Source organism: Condylostylus longicornis, unplaced genomic scaffold (assembly GCF_029603195.1).
Source record: "Condylostylus longicornis isolate FDR11 unplaced genomic scaffold, ASM2960319v2 ptg000011l, whole genome shotgun sequence".
Taxonomy (NCBI): Eukaryota; Metazoa; Arthropoda; class Insecta; order Diptera; family Dolichopodidae; genus Condylostylus; species Condylostylus longicornis.
In genome coordinates, this window is record NW_026577980.1 from 796,300 (window position 1) to 820,963 (window position 24,664).

Sequence of the window (24,664 nt, forward strand, 5' to 3'; positions counted from 1 at the left end):
TTGTAGTTGATAACTCTGAAATATATATATATTATAATAATAATTATTTCGTAAAATAATTTATATTTTAAATTTGTTTAAGTATACATTATATTTAAAAAAAAAAGTCGAGTTAATTAAATAACAAACATACTTAAGTAACAAACCATTAATACTTTAAGTTTTTTTAAAATTAAGCTACTAAATTGACATGAATTTCATGTCATATTGTCACTAACTAGTGTAAACCTACCCTAACACTATTTTAATACTTAAAAATTCAATTCTATTCAATTTTAGTTCATAAAATTTGAAAATGGTGGATTTATCACTTTAAATCAATAATAAACAGAAGTTCAATTTTGTTAAAGAAAATAATTGACAATAAATTTCTTCAATTACTTAAATTAATTAAAACACTTATTTCATTATATTAAGAATAAAGTAAGAAAACAATCAAATTTTATGATATTGCATTATTATGAAATTAATTAAATAATTATTTAGTTAATCTTGTATAATTTAATCAATAAATCTTAAGTCTTTTTTTAAATAAAAATTACATATTAATTAGAAATGATTCTCAATTTATTTTAAGAGATCTGATAAGAGACTCTTAATAAATTTAAATATTGATTAATTTTGTGCATGCTTTATTTTTTATTTTAAAAATAATTTCCTAATTAATTAAGTTATTGAATATTTTTTAACTATTTCATAGAGGTCGAAATTTATAACCTCTATTATTTTATATTTTTAATTAGTGAATAAAATTAATATGTTGTGCTTCCAGCCTACATTATCTTAAAGAATTACTTATTAAAATTAAAATTTATTAAAAAAATTTTATTCAGAATTTCTTTGATAATAGAAGATTACTGTTATAATAATAATAATAATATTTTCATACTATAAACATTTTTTAAACTCAAATCAATTTCTTAATTTTCATTCTGTATAGACTTACTATGACAGTAATTAATAAAACTTTAATTAAATTAGCATAATACAATATTATTCTAAAATATTATAAAATGACAGTCAGTATGATCTCACGAACATAGTTTGAATAACAAATTTCATTTAATATTGATTAAAATTGTTTAACAAACTTGATTCTACAAAATGAATTGTCCAACTTTCTTATAATTAATAAACATTATTTTCAAATTTTCTAATGAAATATGAGCTATTTGAGCTAATCAGCATATTTTCAATAATACCCAGTAATATAGTGCAATAATTTTTTAGTTTTAATACAAAAATAGACGAATAATTTTGTAGGAATAATTATGTAGGAAATATACTTTCTGAAAACCGTTCTTTGGCAATAAATCTTAGAAAAAATAAGATATACCAACAAATTAATTTTTACCCCATAATTATACTACAGTATATTACTTGGAAGAAATTAAAGAATTAAATAAAAATAATAAGGGTAATAATTAATACAATTTGCCTTATAGTTTCTTAGAATAATTACAATAACAATAATAATTTATTGCAGTTCAATTAAGTTTTGCAATATAAAAAAAAACACAAGAGTGTTCAAAATATTTTGATAAATAGGTACTTACCTAAATTGATTTGGTATAACTGGATATCCAGTGCGTAAACCAGCGGCGGCAGCAGCAGCAGCAAAAGGAAAACCTATAGAAAATAGAATAATAGGAGAAATGAGAGTATAATTTTAGCAATTATAATTAGATTTTGTTGTATAGAAAAGCTAGTTGATTATATTCTTGCAAAACTACATCATGTGTACAATTCCCTATTACTAAGTTCTAAATTAATTTAACAATATAAAAAAGTTTTGGTAATAATTTATTTTTTTCTTTTAGAACCAATTTTAAAATAACACTTTTTTTTATATAAAATAATATCTTGATTTTCATACTCCATTTTAATAATTTTATTTCTTTTTTTACTTTTTTTTTTGTATAACAACTTCCGGCAGGCGGAAACGATTTCCACAATGAAAGATTCATAAAAAATATTGTACATACCTGAAGATAACCAATATTTTTTAGGATATTCAGACTGTACCAAAAATTTTGAAAAAAAAAATGAGCAGTAAATATTTATAAAGACTTACAAAACTCAATCATAAAAGATAATTTTTCTCATTGCAACAATGTATTTAAGTGCCTCCGTTCACACATCAAATTAAGTCTTTTTGTAAATTTTGAACTTATTAAAATTGAAATTAAATTTTAAATTTAATTGGAATCTAATAGGAATCTGTTAAATAATCGAAGCTTAATTAAATTTGATGAAAAAAATTCGAAAACTACTCGCCATTTATCAGATTTTCTGTCAGGTTTTTTAAAAATACAGCTGATTTTTGGTTGTTTTTTCTGAATTTCACATACTTGTAAATACGTATTCAAAAAATATTGCTGTCAAAAATTTGACATAAAAAAATATAAAATTAATCTGATGAGTAAACGCTCATTTATTAAGAGTATTACGTAATAGATCTTAAAAAAAATCGATAGACCGATAGTTTAACAATAAAAATGAAAAAATGAAAATCTTAGTTCTACAAAACATACTATTGTATAAGTAACATCTGACAACCCTGTTTCACAGTACAATAATGATTTACAATGCTCATAATATGTACATACATATATGTACAATTGTAATTTTAACAAACTCATCAGTAGTGTATTGGGAAAACATTTTCAATTTTATATAATTTTGTTCCCGTTTGACAAAATATCAGTAAAACTTATAATACAATATAATTTTAAATAAAAAAAACAAATGAAAAACAAAAAAAAATATATGTATTTTTGAATGTATGCTAAAAAATCATTACCATATTGTCGTCAGTTGGGCATTTATATTAATTTTTCTTTGTTGGAGCTAATTTTATTTCAAAGTCAAAACTCAACCAATCGGAAAATTTTTTTTTTGATTATTTTTTATTTTTTTTATGTTTTTTACCACTGAGTGAAACGATATTTATCTAAAAGAGAATTTTAATACTAAGAGAGACACAATATATTTAAAAACGATCATACATCATGTATGTAATACACTATCGTCACTAGTATACACGCACGACATTTTATAATAATTTATTCGATCGGACTCAAACAAACAAATTACTTTTTTTTTTTAAATATTGTTTTAAAAGTATTTTTCACAAATTTATTTTAATAAACGTATGAACACATACGTAATATATGTATGTGTTCATTAAATTAAAATATGTACTTTAAATAACGAAGTGACCAGGTCTTTTTTCACATTGAAAAGAACAAGTTTTTCAGGTTCATAAAATGTGAAATAATATATTGTGTAATATATTACGGGTTTTCATAAACACAATATTCTAAAACAACAGAACAAAACAAATATTCTATCATAAATATGGGTCACGTACCATACTACACTAGTCTAACTAGCCACAAATTGGAAATGTTTATAAACAAAACTGATTCGTAATACTTTATTTATGACATTCATACAGTGCAGTTTTGACTGTATATTTATTGTGACATATTGCGTTTATGAAAATAACTATAACAGTCTGACTAACATTGTCATTGAATTATTCTAAAATTGGGTAAATATTGTTAACAACCCTTTGTTTCTAATTACAATATAATTTCCCTCAATAGAATGTTTAGCTTAATTAAAAACTATTTGTCAAATTATTCAGACCTTTTTATTCAGAATTTCGCTAAGAAACTGAAATTATACTATAGATCCTCCAACACAATTTAGATCAATTAATCGAATTAGCAAATTGAAATTTTATAGAGTATAAAATATTTAAAAAGAAGAAGCTGTCCCTTCTAATAAGGAAAATCCGGTCGCCATATTTATTTAGGATTATTAAATGCGTACAACAAGTTGGAAAAGCGAGCCACATGAAATTTTTCGATTGATCCCTCCGTCAGTTGGTATTCGATATTCCTGACTTCAAACACTTTGTGTACATCATATGTCATTATATACATCTTCGTATTATGTCACTATTATACCTTTGACAATATTGCGACAATTTGAAAACTCTTAGTATAAGCCAAAAGTTCAATTTCTATTTCAAATAAAAGTGAAAAACACGAAATTGTTCTTATGACATTTAGCTTCTAAGTTGGCAATAGAATTTAGTGAAAATTTACTTATCTACGTACGAAATAGGTATATTATTACCTACGTAGGTATATATTTATGTAAATATTTTTATTATTATACGATATGTGAATGTTTATACTCGTATATGTATGTAAAACTCTTACCGTATTTAAAAACCTATTACGTAATCTCCTAATTTTCTCTTAAATGTTATTATTGTTCCGAAAAACAATGTCTTATAGAAAATTCATTCTGAATTTTCGTTTTTATTTTCAGGAAGCCTACAGAGAACTTATTTATAAAAATGTAATAAAATTTTTCTACTTACCAGGCGTAATATTACCACGAGGTTTAGCACCCAATATTGCTAAATTAACATTTGCTTTTCTACCATCAATAATTGGATTAGGATCTTTACACGCTCTTTCTGCACTAGCACGATCACCCATAATTACCTATATAAAATATAATATCATAATATGTTGTTTATGTATTTTTAAAAATTGTAATATTAACGAAAATTATAACACTTACAAATCCATAGCCCCGACTTTTATTAGTTTGTCTATCTGTTATCACTACAGCTTCTTCAATTTCACCAAAAACAGCAAAATGTTCCCGTAAACTTTTATCTGTTGTATGATATGGTAAACCACCAACAAATAATTTTGTCCACGTAGTGTCTTTTTGTTGTACAGCTGCGGCAGCAGCAGCAGCTGCTATAGGATTAGCGGCTGATGCCAGAGCTGATGCAGGATTAGCTGCTGCTGCAGCAGCTAACTGTGCTGCAGTTGGTGATGTCAGGACGGCTTGTGAATTTGCCTGGGCTGCAGCTAACGCTAACGCCGCAGCGTCTGTCTCAGTGGCACCAGGCATTAACATTTTGAAATGAATTTTGGCGGCTGTTTTTAAAATCTTTGGTGCACTATAATCGCCGCTCTCGGGTAGGCTTCTCTTTATTTTGATGCCTTTTTGTTAACTGAATGGACAAGAATAATTTACTTATGTTCCTTTTTTGAAAAAAAGCTTGACTTTATTTTAAAAAATGTTATATTGAATGGACGGACACTGTTTCTGCGAAATCAGTTTCGGTACAGTACTTTAATGTTTTTGAAGATTGAATAAAAATTCTGAAATAAAAATAAATAAATATTTAATTTATTAAATTTATAAAAATTATACTTATTATATTTATTTAGATAGTACATTTAAAAATGTGGTAGAAGAAATTAATTTGACCTTTGTGTTGATTTGACAGGAATCAAAAATTGCTTTTAGTTTTCGACCAGTACATAGTTTTTTACTACTTTAAAGAACTATAGCTCGAGATGTGGGGTGAATGAAGAAATTTTATTTTAGAGAAATAATGCCGCTATATTTCTAGCAACATTCGATCTTACAAAATTTTTCATAGGTATATATATATTGCATCTCAATCAACATGTTTTGTATAACAGTTAACTGTAAGTATAACAGTTTTTAATTTAAATATTTATATGTACGTTTGTCCCAGCTGCCCATAATCGTATATGATGGGTAGTTGGGGATAGCCTTAAATTTTCATATATTTTCTCGACGTAATAATTTTTGTTATATTGGAAAATTAGATTTCTTTAAGTTTTTGTGATTTGTATGACATTCTGATTTTATTAATGCATTTAGTGCATCATACCTAGCTACATAAAGTTAAGCATTTTTTTTGTTAATTTTTCTCTAAATACTAGGACGATTTTAAATATATCAAATAAATCATATATGTATATCAAATTTAAATGAAAAAAAAACATCCCCCTGTCGTAAAAACTTTATTTATTTTTCATATTTTTAAATGTAGTGGTTTTTATCAAAAAAAAAAATTCTTCTCTTATTACCTCAATATTCCGTTCAATTCAAGGATACTAAAGGGATTGCATATCATAGTCAACTGTTTTGCTATACAAATTCAATATAACAAAAACTTATCTATCACTGATGAAATATAATAAAAATTTGATTTGTACGAAAGAATTTGTAGGATTACGCTTACGGGGGGTTTCGCAAGTGAACCCATACATTCATTTTTCAAACCGAGTATTATTGTATTTACATTATTTGACTTGCTAAAATATTCTACATTTCACGTCTTTAAATATTATAAGCGTACCGTCAATTTAACTATCCCATACTACATGTATTCGTGTACCATGTACATATATTTTGAAATATATATTTGTAATATTATAAGATCACAAAAATATTTTCAGAATATAAATAAGGGATAAATAATATACACAAAAATAAAGGACAAAAGCAGTAATTCCTTAAAAATGTATTTGTTTATAACAAAGAGTAAAAAATGCAGTGAAAATTCATAGTTAAAATTGGGAACTTGCTTTTGTATTGGTTTGAAAAACTGCGTTTTTTTTTCGAAATGTTATTAATTCTAATATCCTTGTTTCGAAGCAATATACATACGTATATGTGTGTATTCATTAATAATACATTTGCATATATATTTGTTGTTTTAAAACATCTGCCCTCGTGCGATTTATGGTTCTCGTATTCGTACTCTATAAACTTGAACCAAAAAAATAATGGGATAAAAAAGGGAACTTTTTAAATTTTATTCCTTTATTCCTATAAACACTCTTTTTTTTTTACATGTATGGGTTAATGTTAGCTACTTTCATATATATGTATATGTATATACTTAATGACATATTTCAACCTTATAATATACATATATCTTACACATACATTCATATAGGTATATTATTAAATGTATTGTGTGTTTTTGTTTACATATAAAAATTTACAAATCCTAGTAAAATCTTGGGGTAGTTCTTACATTATCAAGGGGGTGATTTATATTTCAAAATGTTGAAATTTTTGAATTTTGTTGTCTTTTTCATTTTTGTTTTGTATTTAAATACTAATAACTCTTTTAACTTTCATGATTCGAATACAAAGTAATTTAATCAAAAAAAAAAATGACACAAAATTTTCATATTTTGCATATTTTACACTGCAACAAAAAATTATGAAACAATTTTGAAAGAAATTACAAGTTCATACAAGTACAATAACTTTTTAAAAATCTTGCATGTTGATTAAAATTTTTAAAAATTACAGTTAAGAAGGTTTTTTTTGTTCACATGCTGCGCAATAAAATATTTCAATATCATATTCAAAATAAAAAGTATGCGCAATAATAAGTGCGCAATATTGTAAGCATCAATACGTGAACTCATGGTTTTGTGATGTAGAATGACTAAGGATTAAAGAAATTGAAGTGATAGTATACTTTGTGTACTATAAATTAAATAAAAGTACGGAGAAATTAAAATTACAGCTTAAGAAATAAAATTATCTGAAATAGTTTTGATTCTGGCGGACCTACATATATATCGTTCCTTCTTCGAGACATAAAATTTGAACTTGTTGCTGAGCTTTTATTAAAAATTTTGTAATATTTCACTCCTTCGACCAACTACATAATATACGGATTCCGATTTAAACTAGGGTAAAACTGCAAATTTGGCATAAAATAGTTCCGTAAACTGCTCAACTAAGTACTCGAAAATTCTGTGAAAATCCATTTTCCAAACTACGACAGTAAATGTTGGCTACGGCTACATTTCAAGTTGTCCATTCTATTAAGAGATCAGGCAGGTCTGTTTAGGTCAATATACATTTTTAAACCAACTATACAAAAATTCAAATTATTTTCTTAATGCAAAAAGAACGAATAACTTATAAGGTAAAGGATGTTAATCAAAAACAACATTGGTTTTCAAATTTACGGTAAAGGTACATATACGTAAGTATACTTATACAATTACAATTCTTCTTTGAAATTGAACTTTTTCTTTTCAAAAAATAGGTAACTATGAACAAACGGAAGAAATGTACAACTATGTATGCTCACAGATGTATTCACAATAACTACATATTTGAATTGAATTTACTTTTATTAAAAAACCTGATCTTTTGATAAGAGAATATCAAAGAAATTATAAGAGGAAAATAATATAAAAAAGGACATATTTTTAACTACTTTACTGTATTGATTTTTTTAACATTTTTATTTCTCATTTCATAATACCTATTCTATTTTCACATAGAAATTAACGAAATTATGAGAGATAAGCTAAAATCTTATTATAAATACAAATAGACATATTTATTTGAAGAAATCAAATTATGTAAGTATTTGTATACATATTAATTTATTGCATAAATTTCATTTTCATTGTAGCCACATTATAATCTGATATAATGACGAATATCATGCCTTTTGTGTCCTTTATAATAGATGAGCACACAATTATATCATTCTATTAATAGCACACTTGGAAAACAATTTTATTCTTTATTTCGATAAGAAGTGTTTTGGAAAAAAAAAAAAACGAATCACTACACTGCACAAGTTTTGGAATAGCATATTTGGCGAGAAACCCAGCAAAAGGATAAAAAAGAATTTGAAAAAAGTAAAATTTCATTTCTATTAAAGGACGCTTAAGATGGAAATATTTAAATTTAATATGAAAATTTATATTTTTGTTTTGTTTTTTTTTTAGGAACTCTTGACAATGTATCAAAATCGTATATGCTGTAAAAACTAACTCAAGGATATTTATTAATGGAGGAAATATGAGAAATCTATTGGGAAATTTATTTTAACTCTGTTATTTTAAAATTGAAGGTCGACAAATTTTGTGGTCATATTATTGTTAAGATTTCAGATAGATTTACAAAATTTGGTTTGGCGGTTACCGAAACAATTCTGAGCGCAGTATACAAATTTTGTATATTCAACATTCCACAAGTTTGTTAAACCACAAGAATAAATAGCCACTTTCTTTTTTCGGACATCACAACAACGCACGACTAACTCGTTTTATAATCATTTCTAACGCCTAAACCACAAACAATACGACAAACATGACATATTTCCTATATAACGTGCAATTGACTGAACAATTTTAAGAAATTTCAGTTTAAAAATTTTCCAACACCTACCTTCAATTTTTAACTTCATTGTATTTATTTCTAATCAATATACAGGATATTTTAGGGAGTATGAATGAGATAGATACAAATATGCTCCTTCCTTTAGTATCACTACTATGTTGGAGGTAAAAATATAATTAAAAAATGTGTCTTAAATTAAGTCTTTTTGTGAGAGACTAAAAGAGAAAATCCTTTTCCTGTTGTGTAACATACACACATGTATATGTCGTAAGAGCGTACAGTTTTTTAATCAAATAAAAGTCACGTGCTCAATTTTTATTAAATTTCTAATAAAAAATTATTGAATACGAAGAATCCTCGAAAATTTCATATCATTATCTATATTTCATATAATTAATATAAAAATTTTTTAATTGAAACTTAGTTCTTTTGTGTTATTTAAAACCCTAATACACAATTTCTTGCCTTTAAAGAGAAAAAGGAAGATTTTTCTTAACATAAAAAAAAATTTTTTTTTTTTAAAAATTCCCTAAAAAACACAAGTCAATAACCTCTCCTCTTTATTAAAGAAAGAAATTTCTAAAAATAATCCGTGTCATATGCATGTTCCTCTCTTTTTCCTTTTTTTTTGTATTTTTTAATGTTATTTTAGTTGAAAATTTTATTTCTATCTCATTAATTTTCTTAAATTCTTTTATACTCTTTTTTTCTTTTTAATTCGACGCAATTTTATTACATGGAGGAAATTTTTTTTCTGGGATATCGTTCCTGTATATTATGTCTCCTGTTAATATAGTAAATGTTTTGTTCAACTTCGTATTATAATGCCATATGATATCGTAGTTTTCAAAGAAACTTTGCATTGGTCTTCATATTTTGTGTTTTTTTTTAGCACTTTTCCAAAAATTTTTTGAAAAAAAGTGCTTATTAGTTTCACTCTGTCCGTCCGTCCGTCCGTCCGTCCGTCCGTCCGTCCGTCCGTCCGTCCGTCCGTCCGTCCGTCCGTCCGTCCGTCCGTCCGTCCGTCCGTCCGTCTGTCCGTGTGTCTGTTTACAAAACTTCTACATTCTTAAAGATAGAAAGCTGAAATTTAATACGTACATAGATCTTTACTAGAAACTTATTTTCGTAGAACAAAATTTTTACCTATCTCCCCCCCTCTAGAAGTTATACCACCCCAAAGCACTAAAAATGGCCTATTTTAACTATTTGTTGCAGTGAAACCATAAGCATTTTTGAAATTTTGCAAACGCAGAAGGGCAGTGACTTGCTTCCCCTACCGCGGTATACTATAGTTAAACTTTAGAAAAACAAAATGGCCGTTCAAATTTACCGTTATCTAAAGTCCTTTTTTTCCAAATTTTTCATGTCGTTTTTCTTCTAGACCCCAGCCTGTAGAAGCTTGAAATTTTAGGGGCTTTTAGACATTAACAAGTAGTTCATTTCGTTAGAAGAAAATTTTTTTCCATCTCCACCCCCTCTCAAGTTATGGCCTCTTGAAATTTGTGAAATATGCATTTTTGACACCTTATATTTCTGAAACCGCAAGTTTTTTCAAATTTCTATAAACGTAAAAAGTTAACAGTAAATTCCATGAAATTAAAAAATATAATTATTTTTCTTAGCTCACACAATTAACCCTTAAAATCGAGCATTATGTTAACCCCTGTTTATATTAAATTTTGCTTTATTTCAAAGACTGCATAAATGGTTCATCCTAAATATATGCAATCCTAGAAATAGTTTCGTTTATAAATGAAAATAATTTTAATAGTGTCGTGGATATACATAGACTGTTTTTAAAAGCAGTATTTTCACTTGTTTAAGGGAAAAGTGCTACAATACAAACCATTGGTTTGACCCAACTTTATTCTAATGGAATATTAAAACAAAAATTTAAAATTGGATTAGATATTCAAAGTTTTATTGATATTGTACCCCTATACCTGCAAATGATAATAAACTTGACTTATAGACATCTGCGCAAAGAAAAAATTAACATCCCTTTGTATAACTTCGGCATAATATCAGTTCAGTATGTACTGTTTATTATTAAAATTTTTATCTTTTTTCTAAATAATTTTTATCTTAGGTCCTACGAGTCGGGCTTTATTACCTTTTCGGAAGTCTTACCAAACTCATACCAAACATAATACTGAGAACTAACCTAGAAATAGGGCTTATGTAAGCGGACTGTGAATCACAAAACATCTTGTGGATCAAGATGAAAGGGACCACAAAGCCCTTTTTTTTAGTAAGCAACAAAAAAAAACTCTAGTAGTTCCTTGGATACTGATTTTGAGCTTAAGTATTTTTTTTAAATGCAATATAAATTTCTTTTCAGTTTTATGTTTTTTGGCTGGCATTTTTAAATGCAAATCCCACTATTTACACATGCGTTAATTTTAATTAAAAATTCATATCAAAAATTTTCTTAAATTAAAAGGACTCCTGAAACATCCCCTTGTTCATATTAAAAAAAACAAACTGTTTACACGTTTCACAATTACAATATTATGTTATGTTATTGCATGCGTTCAGGAGGAGAAGAAAAATTTAAACAATCATGGGAATGATATTACAATAACAGCTAGGTCAATTGAAATATTGCTTTTCAATTTACAGATATATATATATAGTATAATATAATATATAAAAAGTATTATTGTAAGCTAAGAAATATAATATTACGCTTGTATTTTTTGTAAAATGACAAGATGTGATACGAGTAGGATCATTCCAAAAAAGGCTATGTAGCGCAAATCTTGAATAAATTGTTAGACCGGTAATCATTATAGTATCGACGTATACATCGTTGCAGTACTACACAGAAGAACGTGAAAAATTAATCATCTAACTAAATCATTCTGTAAGCTTTAAAAGCAGTACTTGTCCAAAATAAAAAATTGATGAGGTGGGTGTGATGTGCACGGGGAGGGTGTAAATATCACAAGTGTCTTCGGACACTATCTAACAACATATGCTATTGAATTGTGTGACCTGGCGTTTATACGGACAGGATTTTTATTATATCGGACAGTTGGGCCAGGTCGTCTTTACGACTCTTTCGTCTGATGTAGTGGGATCCAAACTGCTAAGGGAATGTGATTAAATTATACCATACTTGATGGCCATACTTGGCCGTCGGAATTTGATTGGTGGGTGTCTCTCGATGATCCATATGAAAAAGATGGGCAAGGTGGAGGGCAGGATCTGTCTGGAAAAAAACGAAGCTGTGAACCACTTATTATGTGAGTACGAGGCGGTAGCTCGTTGAGATGCTTTGGAAATGTTTTGTGAGCTAGCTCTATGGATGTCTTGCGACTTGAGGTGGCTGCTATACTACAATTTGTCAGAGGCCTAGATATAGTGCCAACGTAGGTGAGGATGGAAATCATAAAACATCCTATAGGTTGACGTGAAAAGGGAACAAGGGGCTCGGTAGGCATAAAAAGAAAATTGAAAATTCTAGTACCTTGTTTAATCATATTGTATTAAAATTATTTTGAAAGTTTAGGATTTATTTAATATTTTGTTTTTGATTTGATTGTCGATTGATGCAAAAAATTTATTTTCAAACAACCAGTTTTATAGCGGCTCTTCTTCGTTTTCAGGAAAATTTTGTTTAAATACTATGCACACATCTACCTTTGTAATATATCAAACGTTGTTATGATTTTAATACAAACGAGATTGAAATAAGTTTTATTGAACAAGAAAGAAGAAGATAATTTTTATTTTTCTTCTATTACCTACTTTATTTTGTTATTTTTTAATAAATTTCCTTTTTTGTCCAATAAATAACACTCAAAGCAATATACATTTGTATATGTGTAATTGTACATTATATTCTTGTATGTACAGGATATTCAGAGTATTAAACACAATTTCAAATGTTGGTGTTCTTTGCTTTTACAACAAAGTTTGTTTGGTTTCATTGTTTTTTTTTTTTTGTTATACTTTCATTCACGTGCTCAACAATATTGTTGATCGTCTTTCCTAATTCCTGCTATTTATAATTGTATTGTATTGAACAATATTTTATATGAGTGTAGGTATATATGTGTATACATGTTGGTTTAGCATAAATTTTATTCCTATGCTTCTTTGGCTCGATTATTTTATCTGTATTCATAAAATTACAATTTTTTCTTTTTTTTTTTTAATAAAATCCTTAAAGAAATTGCTTATACTATATAAAATAAAATAATATAAAAATGAAGGGAGAGATGTAAATATTCTTGTCAATGTATATGTCAAAATATATGTGCAGCTGTGTTGTATATATGTACAATATACTATATATACAATTATTATTATGAATTAAATTTAAAAAAGGGGTCCCTTTTTTTGTAAAAAAAAAGCAAAAAAAAGAACAAATGAAAATATTTTGAAGGGTGCACATTTTTGTTTTTTTTTTTGTTAATTTTGCATTGAACTTTGTGGCAATTTATAGTACTTCAATATATTTTTCAAAAGCAATACAAGCATTCATTTTGCTACCTAAAAATATATATATACGTACACCCGAAGTCATGTAATACAAATTCATTGTAAATGAATTTGTATGCATTATACATGTATATGTGAATACGTATTGTACATGTTCCAAGTTCCTGATTATGGATTCAAAAAACAATTTTGATTGTTTGTAAAATTTTGTGCAGAGCTAAATACTAGGGCTTCAGGAATACGAACTTAAAATGCTGTAAGAAATAATAACAAACAAATTACTTATATTGATTCAATTTTTATTATAGTGTTAACCTTACATATGTAACTAATCTACTTGAAAAATATCGAAAAGAGTAACTCGATAGTTGCATCACTATACCGCTGCATCACTATAAGTAGGATTTGTACTTGGTGTCAATACCAAAAATTAATTAATCAAACAAAACAGGTTTCGTTTTTGTGTTTTTAAAACAAATATAAATCATATATATATATATGAGTTTCTTTAATTTCTGTTAAAAAAAACGGAACGATAAAATTAATTTTAAGTATAAACAATTCAGCAATATTAGCGCTCGCAAGATGAGTTGATAGAGATTACTTGAATTAAATTTTAATCGTCAAAATTTACCTACATACATGTGTACATAATGTGGAGATGTTAACATAAACTAAATATGCACGTACTCTATGTTACTTACTCTTTACATATACGAGACAAAATCTACCATTTAATTTGAATTTGATTATTTTTATTTAATCTGAGTAAAATATAGTTTTATGTACAATATGTGTATGGTACCTTATGTAGGTAAATATCAAAATACATTTTAGGGACCAATGATTTTTTCCATTTCATTTCATACAAAAAAATTTATTATGATGACTATTTTCTATACTACTATTCCACTATCATGATCTTATGATCGATGGCACTTAAATATTAAGAATTACTAAAATATGAAACATACATATGTATGTGTACATGTGGTCTTTAACATGGTATACCTTTTAATACATAATTTTGACAATCGAAATATTTATTTAAAAGAAATAGACATATAAATATATAAAACTAATATTACAAACATATGTTCCTACTTTGATACATGTAAGTGTTAACATACATAATATAGATCTGTATAGTAAATTAATAATTGTTTGTTATTTTAAAATAGAAACATGTACAATACAAACATATTAACAAGTAAAAATAATTTTTAACAAAAGAATTGAGAACTATTGTGCAAAATTGTTTCGGATCAAGCACACAAGGTTTCATCAGTGGAAATCACATCCAGGCTAAAATATAGTAATGCCAAAAAAAAAATTTTTTCAATAAAAAAACTTTTATTGTCTAACTCAATTAATATATTCATACAGAATTTTGTGTACGTACATACATACTTCATTGACCCATGAATATTGTAATTTGGTTTTAAATTTTAAGTACAGGTCTACGGTCGTGTTTATTTTCAAATCACAATTTATGCTTTAAAGAAATTGAGCTTAACTCTCGACATACACCTAATTGATTTACAACTTCTTCTAATTTAGTGCAAACAATCTATTGCACATTAACTTAATTTTTATCTAATTTTTATTCATTTTAATTCCACCCTTAGAGCTTATTTATAAAATGAGCGGTATTAAAATTTATCCGAACCGAATGAACACTAAATTATGAGTGCATATAGGGTTTCAATCTGGGGGTTTTCATTTATGCACGCTGCGCTAAAATTTCTACATTAAAACTAAAATTTCTAAGTCGGCGTTAAACAGTAGCGAAAACTAAGTTTTTTTTGCTTACGCAGTCTACAAATTCTGTTACAAGTATTGCTTCCCATTAGGTCTGTGTCCGTAATCGAAAACATCATATACTTATCAGATGTTTATCAGTCAACCAAAAATCCCAATAAATTACAAATTTAAAACTTAATCAGTTATTAACACAATTTATGGTAATCGTTTTTTTATTTAAGGGAATCTTATAATTACGGGAATCTTATAATTTTAATTAGAATAGATCCTCTTTTTCTCTTTTCAAGAAATGTTGATGTAGCAACTTTAGTTCTAAACCTAAATGGATACGGTATACAGTATATATTCCATGTATTTAAATGTAAACTACAGAAATTACCGCGCAGGAACAATCATCGAAAAAAAATTTTAAAGCATACCCAAAAAAAAAAACTTGCGGCAACGAATGTTTATAAGAGCAATTTAAACGGCTTAATTCAATAGTTGAACTGAAGTTCAAATTTAATATGAAGATGCAATAATGCAACTTAGTGAATCCAAGCTTAATTGCATGCGCAATCGAACACATTGATTGACATTTTATAAACACGATACGGATTCGAAAGTATATAATATCATAAGTGCATATATTGGTAAGTATTGTATACTATTATATGTATGTATGTATGTTACTCGTTAAAATGGATGTGTACAATTGCATATACAAATATAAAAATAATTTCCATCTAAATTCACCCCCTAGTAACGTACCAAAATGTTTTACAATACTATAAACACCATTTTATTGCATGAAATATTTCAATAAAAAATAAAAGAAAAAATTAAATAATTTAAAATTAACAAAATATCCATAAGTAATGCTTTCGTAGCAAATGCACAAATACAATATTGCGTTAGTACAATTAACATTCTTTAACTTTAATGTCAAGAACGGATAAATGCAAAATGACTAATGCAAAAACAAATAAATAGGCGCACATAAACTTAATATATCAAGTTGCCAGAATTACTGCGAGATAAAAAATTTCTTTTTTTTTTTGGGTTATACCTATCAGCACTTTTCGAATTTATCCGTTCTTGAAATTAAATAGATAGGTATGGCACCTTTCGTACCTCAATTTTTTTATTATAATTTTAAATTTAAAATAAAATTTACCTTCAAATACAAATTTATACATATGTAGATGTGTAGATGATATTAAAACGAATAATAACTACATTTATGTACAATTGGTAAGCTTAACTGACTTGTTGTAATTCAAAGAAATATGTTTGTACATCTGTAAGTATGTTGCATTAAATAATATTTTCTTTTATGTTATTTTTATTTTTATTTCTTCTTCTTCTTCTTCTTATTCTCACAGTTATACAAAAAATAACGTGTAGATTAAATAATATATAAAATTCGGTTGTCAGTTGATAACGGTTGAATATAATAACTGTTCTAATTCTTTAAAAGTTAAAAAGTCAAAGGTTTTTAAAATTTTTAGTTTTATAATTACAAAAGAAAATTTTTATAAAAAATATTTTAATATTTAATTTTTAAATTTATCATTTAAATTTTTCAATTAAATATTAAGTAATAAGAATAAAAAAATTTTGTAATTATAAAACAATTTTTTTATTTTGTTATATTTTATATAATTAAATTATTTTGATTTTTTTTTTTCAAAAATAAAACAAGAATTTACTGATTATTTTTTTAATTTTTTAAAAAATTTCAGAAAACTATTAAAATTATTAACATTAATTGGATTTCATTAAATTTAAAATTTTAAAGTGTTATACGCATATTATATTTTAATTATTTAATTATATAACATTTGCTTTGTGATTTTTTTAATTATTTTATTTACAATTTAATTTTTTTTTTTTCAGATTTTATGAATAATTTTTTATTTATTTGATAATTTTTTAAGAGAACACACAAAATTTATTATAAAACTTATTCAAATACAATTTGTACTATTAAAAAAATATTTTATTGCAATAAAAATTTTGACTTTTCAAATTTTATATAGTAGCTACTAGTATTCACAAAATAATTATGTATAATAAGATCTTTTGAATCAATTACCCGGTATTTTTTCTCTTATTAAAAAAAAATAAATACTAAAAATAACTAATAAATACACACAAATATAATTTGGATCTTTACTCTTTGGTTTCAAAAAAAAATTCAACAAACCACACGACGATATTACTTCCAATAAACTGAATAAAATTTTTGCTGAACTGACAGTAAACAACGGCAACGGCAACCGAATGAAATTTTTAAAAGTGTGAATATGTTTTTGTGTGTGAAATTCTTCCTATTTCATTATTTTTTTTTTGTTTTTGCTTTGATTTTTTCTTTTTTTTCTTTAAAAATAGTAATTTTTTGTATATAGAATTCAGCATTTCATTGTAAATACAAATATGTACGTATGTGTGATTGTGTATTCTTCCAAAAGCGAGTATTACAAACACATTTGTAATTTATACATATGACATATACTTATGTATATATTCATATGTGATACTCTCATATTAATTGTATGTTTACACAATGTGCATACTGTAAAAAAAAATTTTTTTTTGAAGCCTCGTAAAAATATAGGAATAAATTTTTATTATCAACTTTTTGTATTTTATTCTAGGTTTGTTTTGTTTTTTTTTTTTTTATTTTTCGCTTTGTTCCTTTACAACATGACATGACCAACTGAGCCAAACACTGAGCACATTTAAACAAACTACATATGCTTAAAGGAATGGTGAGATGTAAAATAAAATGTGACAATAAAAATGTTAACCGTTACTCTCATGTATTTGTGCAATATGTGATCCCCAGCACAGTACAGTGCTCGGCAGCACAATATTGTACAAACATACATACATATTTACATATGTACCTATTTTAAATGTGGAAAATATTCACATACATTTAACATACATACATATGTACGTATGGATTTCTTATATATAGGTGTAAACTTCATATATAAAATCATAAGCAATAATAATGCGATTGCATAAGTATTTAACTGAAGCCTCTACATATATACAAACAATAATTTCGTAAAATCGTATAATGCTTACGATATGTACGAGTCTTGCCACAAAATACGTCTCGTTTTCTTTATTTTTGTACTAAGATATTATTTGTTATTTTGGTTTTATTTTTTTTGTTTCATACAACAATGAAAAATATTTTTTTTTGGTTATTTTCGTTTTTTTTATAAAGAATAATTTAATTTTGTATTTACATATGTACATACATGTGCTAGCCTTAGCCATATATTCTACACAAAATATGTCATAATGTATAAAATACACACGCCTTATACTTTTGTATCCAATTTGTACTGTTGGTAATATATAATGTGTACATTAAAAAATATACATATTTATATATACATACGTACATATGAATAAGCATTTTTGCTACATAGTTCTTGACGTAATATAAAGAAAGGACTGGACACTTTTTATTCTCAATTCACGTTCTCATTTGCATTAGTTTAGTCTAGGCAAGGCATAAAAGCGTAATCAAAATTTTTACTTTGTTTTTTTTTTTTTCAAATACACACACACACATATTTGTATATTTTTTTGCATGATTTTTTAATAATTTCCTCATGAGTTGAAGTTTTTGAGTGATATTTTCCAGTAAAACTTTTATGGGTAAAAATTTGTAGTAACGTTTTTGAGCGATGTTCAAGTGAAATAATTTATTCAAGTTTTTTTTTTTTCAATAATTTTGTGATTGGTTATAAACAATCGGATAAATTTAGTATAATCTTAAAAGGGTCAAAGACGAACTTCATCAAATCACCTTAACAGTATGAAATCACCGATTTGCATTATTTTTTCATAATATATGATAGATGTTTGATAGATCACACTTAACGTTTGTGCGTAGGGAATCTACTTATAGTAATGTATAAAAACTAATTTAAAATTTATATACATTTGATAATTTTAAAATAATTTCACTTTATTGCCAAAGAAAAAAAAAACTTGTGTCATTGTATATCACATTACGGAATAAAGGGTTAGGAATTAATGATCAACATAAATATGTATTTGTATGATTCGTATACGATATACATAATTATTATTAGACCGTTTTTGTTTTTTTTTTATGATACTTTGTTCTACTTTTTTTCACTTTCTAATATGTTAGAATATTAGATAGTTATGAATGTATGTATGGAATTGTTCTAATTATAATAATAAATAATGATTGTTTTGCTTGTTAAAATGTCTACAGAATAACCTTAATTATGACGGCTGTCAGAATTATTGTGATCAAAATACTTTCTTTCGTTTAAAAAAAATGTGTGCTAAGTGATCTTTTTGATAAATTATATTATGTATGTATATGTATGTACATATGTATATGTTATACATAAACATTACTTAAAACGTATTGTATTGTAATTAAATTTTAAATTAAAAATTAATTGTCAGCAATAATTACTAATTAATTAACTAGTAAATTTCAGATTTTTCGCATTTTTCTTTTTATTTAAGTTGTACAATTTTTCTCACCTTCTGCATACAATGTATTATTGCTAAGGAAGCGCAGTATACAGTGGAATCCGCTTATAGTCAGTACTGTTTATAGTCATAATTCGGTTACAGTCAACAATTTCGTTGTCAACATCTTTTTTATTATATTTTTATGTATTTTCATTTGTTTATAGTCACAAACGTTTATAGTCACATACGGTTATTGGATCGTATTTTTTGTGAACCATATTGCTTAATTCATATATTTGACGTCGCTTATAGTCACATACTCTGAACGCCTTGTTTTTTAAAGCGGTAAGTAGTTTTACTACCTACTTTACGGCAAATAGTTTAATTACAATATTTGTTGTTGAATTTGTAGCGGCAAATTTTGTAACTTAAATATTTTTTTCTGTCACATTTGTGTACTTAATTTGAAATTAAATAAAAAAAAAATAAAGTTTTGAGTTTTATTTATAAATTTTTTTTTTCTACTGACGCTTATAGGCATATGATGCTTATAGTCACACATTTTTATGAAATTTTTTGTGTGACTATAAGCGGACTCCACTGTACATACATATGAGTGTATGTACAGTGTATAATAATTATAAGTATAATAATATTAATTATATGTATGTATGTATGTATATAACAAGCCTTTTTTTCTTTTCTTTTTCCTTTTAAGCTAAAAGAGAAGATGAAATTGTAATTAATAAATATGCATAGTAAGCTTTGGTTTTTCTTATTATTAAAACTTAATATTACATATTATTTTGCTTCACGTGAACATACATATATACGTGCATATGTATGTACATACATACCTATGTATATACATAGATATCTAACATTATAATATTTAATGCAGTAGTGTTTGATAAAAGGGTCCTTGAATTGATCGTTTCTTTTTTTATTAGATTGTACATACATATATACATACATACGTATGCATGTACATAATATTACGTAGATAAAAATTTCTTCCAAATTAGTAATGATTTTCCTTTTCTTCTTTTTCTTAATGTTATTGTTAGTTATTTCTTATATATGTATGTACATATGTATATTTTAATAATAAGAATGACTGACTGTTCTTTTAGAAAACCCTTGAAGAAATAAAAGAATTTAAATGAAGAATAATGTGAACATCGAATATAAATTTAACTTTTTCAACACGTTTATCGTGTCAAGAAGCAAACACTTAAAATTTCTATACATATCCGTCTCCTGTTTTGCATATTATACACACATTTGCATACACATTATCTACATACAGCGTATTTTCTGACTTTGCAAACTTACATGTCAATAACCGATTATTGACTGATAGCGATTAAAAAAGTAAGATGTATATGTACACACAGTCCATTTATGTACATACAATGTTATACTTACATATGTGCATAATGTTAATATTTAAACTTAAATTTTCATGTATTACTTTGATTTAAGGACATTTTAATTCAAATATTGTAAAATGTATAAATTCCAGAATTACCATAATAAGAGATTATGTTTGAAAAATGATGCTTTTTACCAAAACCTTAACACAATTTGTAATCGTATCTGCAAGGCTGATACTTTTCAAGGAAAGTAAAGGATAAAGATTGTTACCATCATCATATACATAAACCATTGAGCGTCCTAGACCAGGTCGAAAGACTATTTACAATGTAAATTAGAACTAGATTTTGTAAACTCGTATTGGATCAGTTAAATATTTTGCAGATATGCCGTATGAATTCAGTAAAAGAATATTTATTAAAAACTTCATTAGAACGGTTATCAAAATTATCAGCGGCTGAAATATGGCTTTAATAATTACATTTAATATATTATGTACATATATAACAACATGTAAATATTCTACCTTGTACTCAGAAAAATAGTGCGATAAAAATAAGCACATTATATTATGAGTTTCAAATTTCAGAGAAGATTATGGAAATAATTTTATAGAAAAATTTTATATATGTAAATATAAGTATGTATATCCAAGTAAATGAAAGATAGTGTCATAGTTCCGAAAGTGTACTCGGATTGGTTAATCACACCTGTGATTTCAGATTGAATTCTCTATTAATAATTTCTCCAACTAGGAAAAAGTTCACGCAATGTAAATTTCTAAATACCTATTAAGAAAAATTTTTTTTTAATGAGAGAAATTTAACTCATATTTTAAATTTATTTATTTATAACAATAATTATATTATTATTTTTTAGTCAATAGTGAAATTTAGCTTTTAAAAATTGGAATTGGAACATTTTTCTTTAGGAAGGAAAATTAAAAAAATATGATTATTTTTTTTTGTTTTTGATACTCTGGACGTTCAAGATCAAATCTCGTATGTAACAAAAAGTTTTTAATTTCCCACACCCCAAAAAAAAAAACAAAAAAAAAAATTTGAAATAAGCCCAAATTGAATATCAAATTATAATTAAATTTGTCAATGTTACGGCATTTAACCATGCAGAACGACATTTTCTATTTACTCTTTATATTGTATGTGTATGTTCATGTATAATTTTATTTTATATTATTTTAAACTTCATACATAAGCACTTATTTATATTATCTACTCTAAATTTTATTTTCGTAACTTTTTAATGCTATATTTATAATTATTTTTCGATGCTGTCGCTAAACACATGAAAAAAAATAATGACATGAGAGGCAAATTTACATACCTATAAGGTATATATGTATAAAAAATTTGAGAACGCAGTTCGGAATCAAATGAAACCTTAAATAATAACAAATTTGAATAAACTGAAATTGTAGAGCATATTCAGACTTGTGAACCTCTTTGCTGAGAAAAGCATGAAAATCAAAAACGATCTAACAGAACATCAGAGTCTTTGCTACATTTTTATGTTTAGCATATATGGTATAAACCACATATGCTCCGAGATGCATTATTTCTCCATAAGAAGTAGTTTGATTGTTTTAAAATTATTTGAAAGTACTGCAATGGCAAACCGTCCCAATGTGCGCCTTACGTTGTCCATTGCTTGTAATGCTACAAAAAATCCTTGTTCTTTTTTATGTAGCATAAAATACGTAAAACTGAGATAGAAAACTCAATTTTTTCGAAATTTTCAATTAAGATACAGAAAACGAATTATTTTAGGGGTATGGTTCATTCATTACTGCGAAAATTATAATTAGAATACAGAGTATTATAGAGACTTGTTGCAAGTCTAATATGTATTTAACTAAATTAAAATTTAGTAAGAATTATATAAGCATAGTAAGGGCACTATATATTTTTTTTAATATCTGTGGTACTAGCTAAACACATTACATATCTGAATATTTATCTCTTACACTCAATTGCAGTAGAAATACGAAATTACATTTATTTTTATTAAATCTTTTAGTTCCGAAACTTTCATAAAGAAAAAACTAACACAAAAATAATTTTAATGAAAACTTTTATTTTCAAGTATAATTAAAAAAAAAAATGGCTTATGTTTTATATGTATCTAGGTATCTATGTATTTCAAGTTGAAATCATGGAAAATATTAAATATTGATGTCCAAATTTACAACTGAAACTTTATTTGGGGCTCTGCGTGGTGGGTACTAGTGCTACTGTATTCTGAAACGATAATCTTAAAGACTTTTATTTGTTTTTAATTTTAAAAGAAAAAATAATGTGTATATGTGTGTATTTTATTTTACTAAAAATTTTCTAATCCACTTCTAGAGTTGTTTACGGACAGCCTTTAAAAGAAATTTAAAAAATTTTAATTTCTTTATTTTAAAACATTCCAAACCATGATCAACATCATAAAAATTAATTATGTGATGATTTTTTTTCTGTAAAATAATTTAAATTTGCGATTCTTATCTTATTTAATCCTTAAAAGTCCTGAAACTAATGAATGTACTACGCTTCCGTAATAATTTACTCATGTAATTTTAAGGAAAGAGAATACATGAAACTATGTATATTTTATTTTGACATCACGTAAGAGAGGAAGGTTTAACATCATCTAAGAGAGGCAGGTTCTTATATTATAACTGTTTAAATCTTAATTTATAACTGTTCAAAATAAAAATAGTGTATGTTTAAACACGCCTAAAAGTTATCAAAAATTCAAAAGTTATCAAAAAGTCCTTTAGGAACTCTCTTACCGGTTTGCCAAACGTCTATATTCACTAAATAGTTTTTAAGTTAAGGCACATTTTTCGAAATCTAGGATATGACATGAAATATAATTGTTGAATAGATTATTGTTGAAGCTAAAATTTAAAGTTTCCAATTTTGAAATAAATTTCCAAACAAAACTGTAGAGCTTTAAATCTTTTGCAACATTAGGCTCTTTTGATTGTTTTCTGCATCTTATCGTCCTCACAGTATAAGGTGTGAAGTTCCCACAATTTTATTTAGGTCTTTGTATTCCAGTTTTCTAGCTCCTATCCCCATTGATAACTTTAATCTAATAAGTAAAAACAATATTTAATCATTTGAAAAACCATGCCTTTAATTAAAACGATATTGGTTTCGTATCCAGTGCGAATCGGAAAATAAATATGTTAATTAATTACGATAGCATTAATAATAGGAGTTCCAAAACGAAAATTGTTTGTCGACGAAAATACTATATTACGCAGATTTGAAGCACTTGGAGAAAAATAGATATACTGCCCACAAATCCGTTTTTAAAAAGAAAATATTTCTATTAAATCAAGATATATGGTAACTTTGTGGCACCCGCCATTACATCATTCCAATATACCAATATGCATTTCTTGCTATTTTTTGGTGGGTACAAAACACCCAACTGGTAATAATTCATTTTAGTTGACACCTTTAATAGATTTTATTATTTTGCTCGGTAGTATTATTTTTAATTTTTGCTTTCTACTCAAAAGGGTGTCACCCAATGACATGAATTCATAGGCCGTTTTAATCAAAAA

At 25.9% G+C, this 24,664-nt stretch overlaps 1 protein-coding gene across 3 annotated transcripts in view; it reads right to left on the minus strand.

Annotated features, from left to right (window-relative positions):
- LOC129619205 (RNA-binding protein 24-like) overlaps positions 1-17,580 on the minus strand; it is a 33,195-nt gene extending 15,615 nt beyond the window's left edge. The window contains exons 1-5 of one of the 3 annotated variants that reach the window (XM_055534343.1): positions 17,399-17,580; positions 16,397-16,690; positions 4,606-5,201; positions 4,400-4,526; positions 1,557-1,629 (exon numbers count right to left, since the gene is read on the minus strand). In XM_055534343.1, coding sequence (XP_055390318.1) covers positions 1,557-1,629; positions 4,400-4,526; positions 4,606-4,953 — 548 coding nt within the window. In that variant the 5' untranslated portion in view covers positions 4,954-5,201; positions 16,397-16,690; positions 17,399-17,580. Of the gene's footprint in view, positions 1-1,556; positions 1,630-4,399; positions 4,527-4,605; positions 5,202-16,396; positions 16,691-17,317 lie in introns of all 3 variants that reach the window. The other 2 variants (XM_055534342.1, XM_055534341.1) reach the window with 2 other exon arrangements.
- Positions 17,581-24,664: the final 7,084 nt, after the last annotated feature.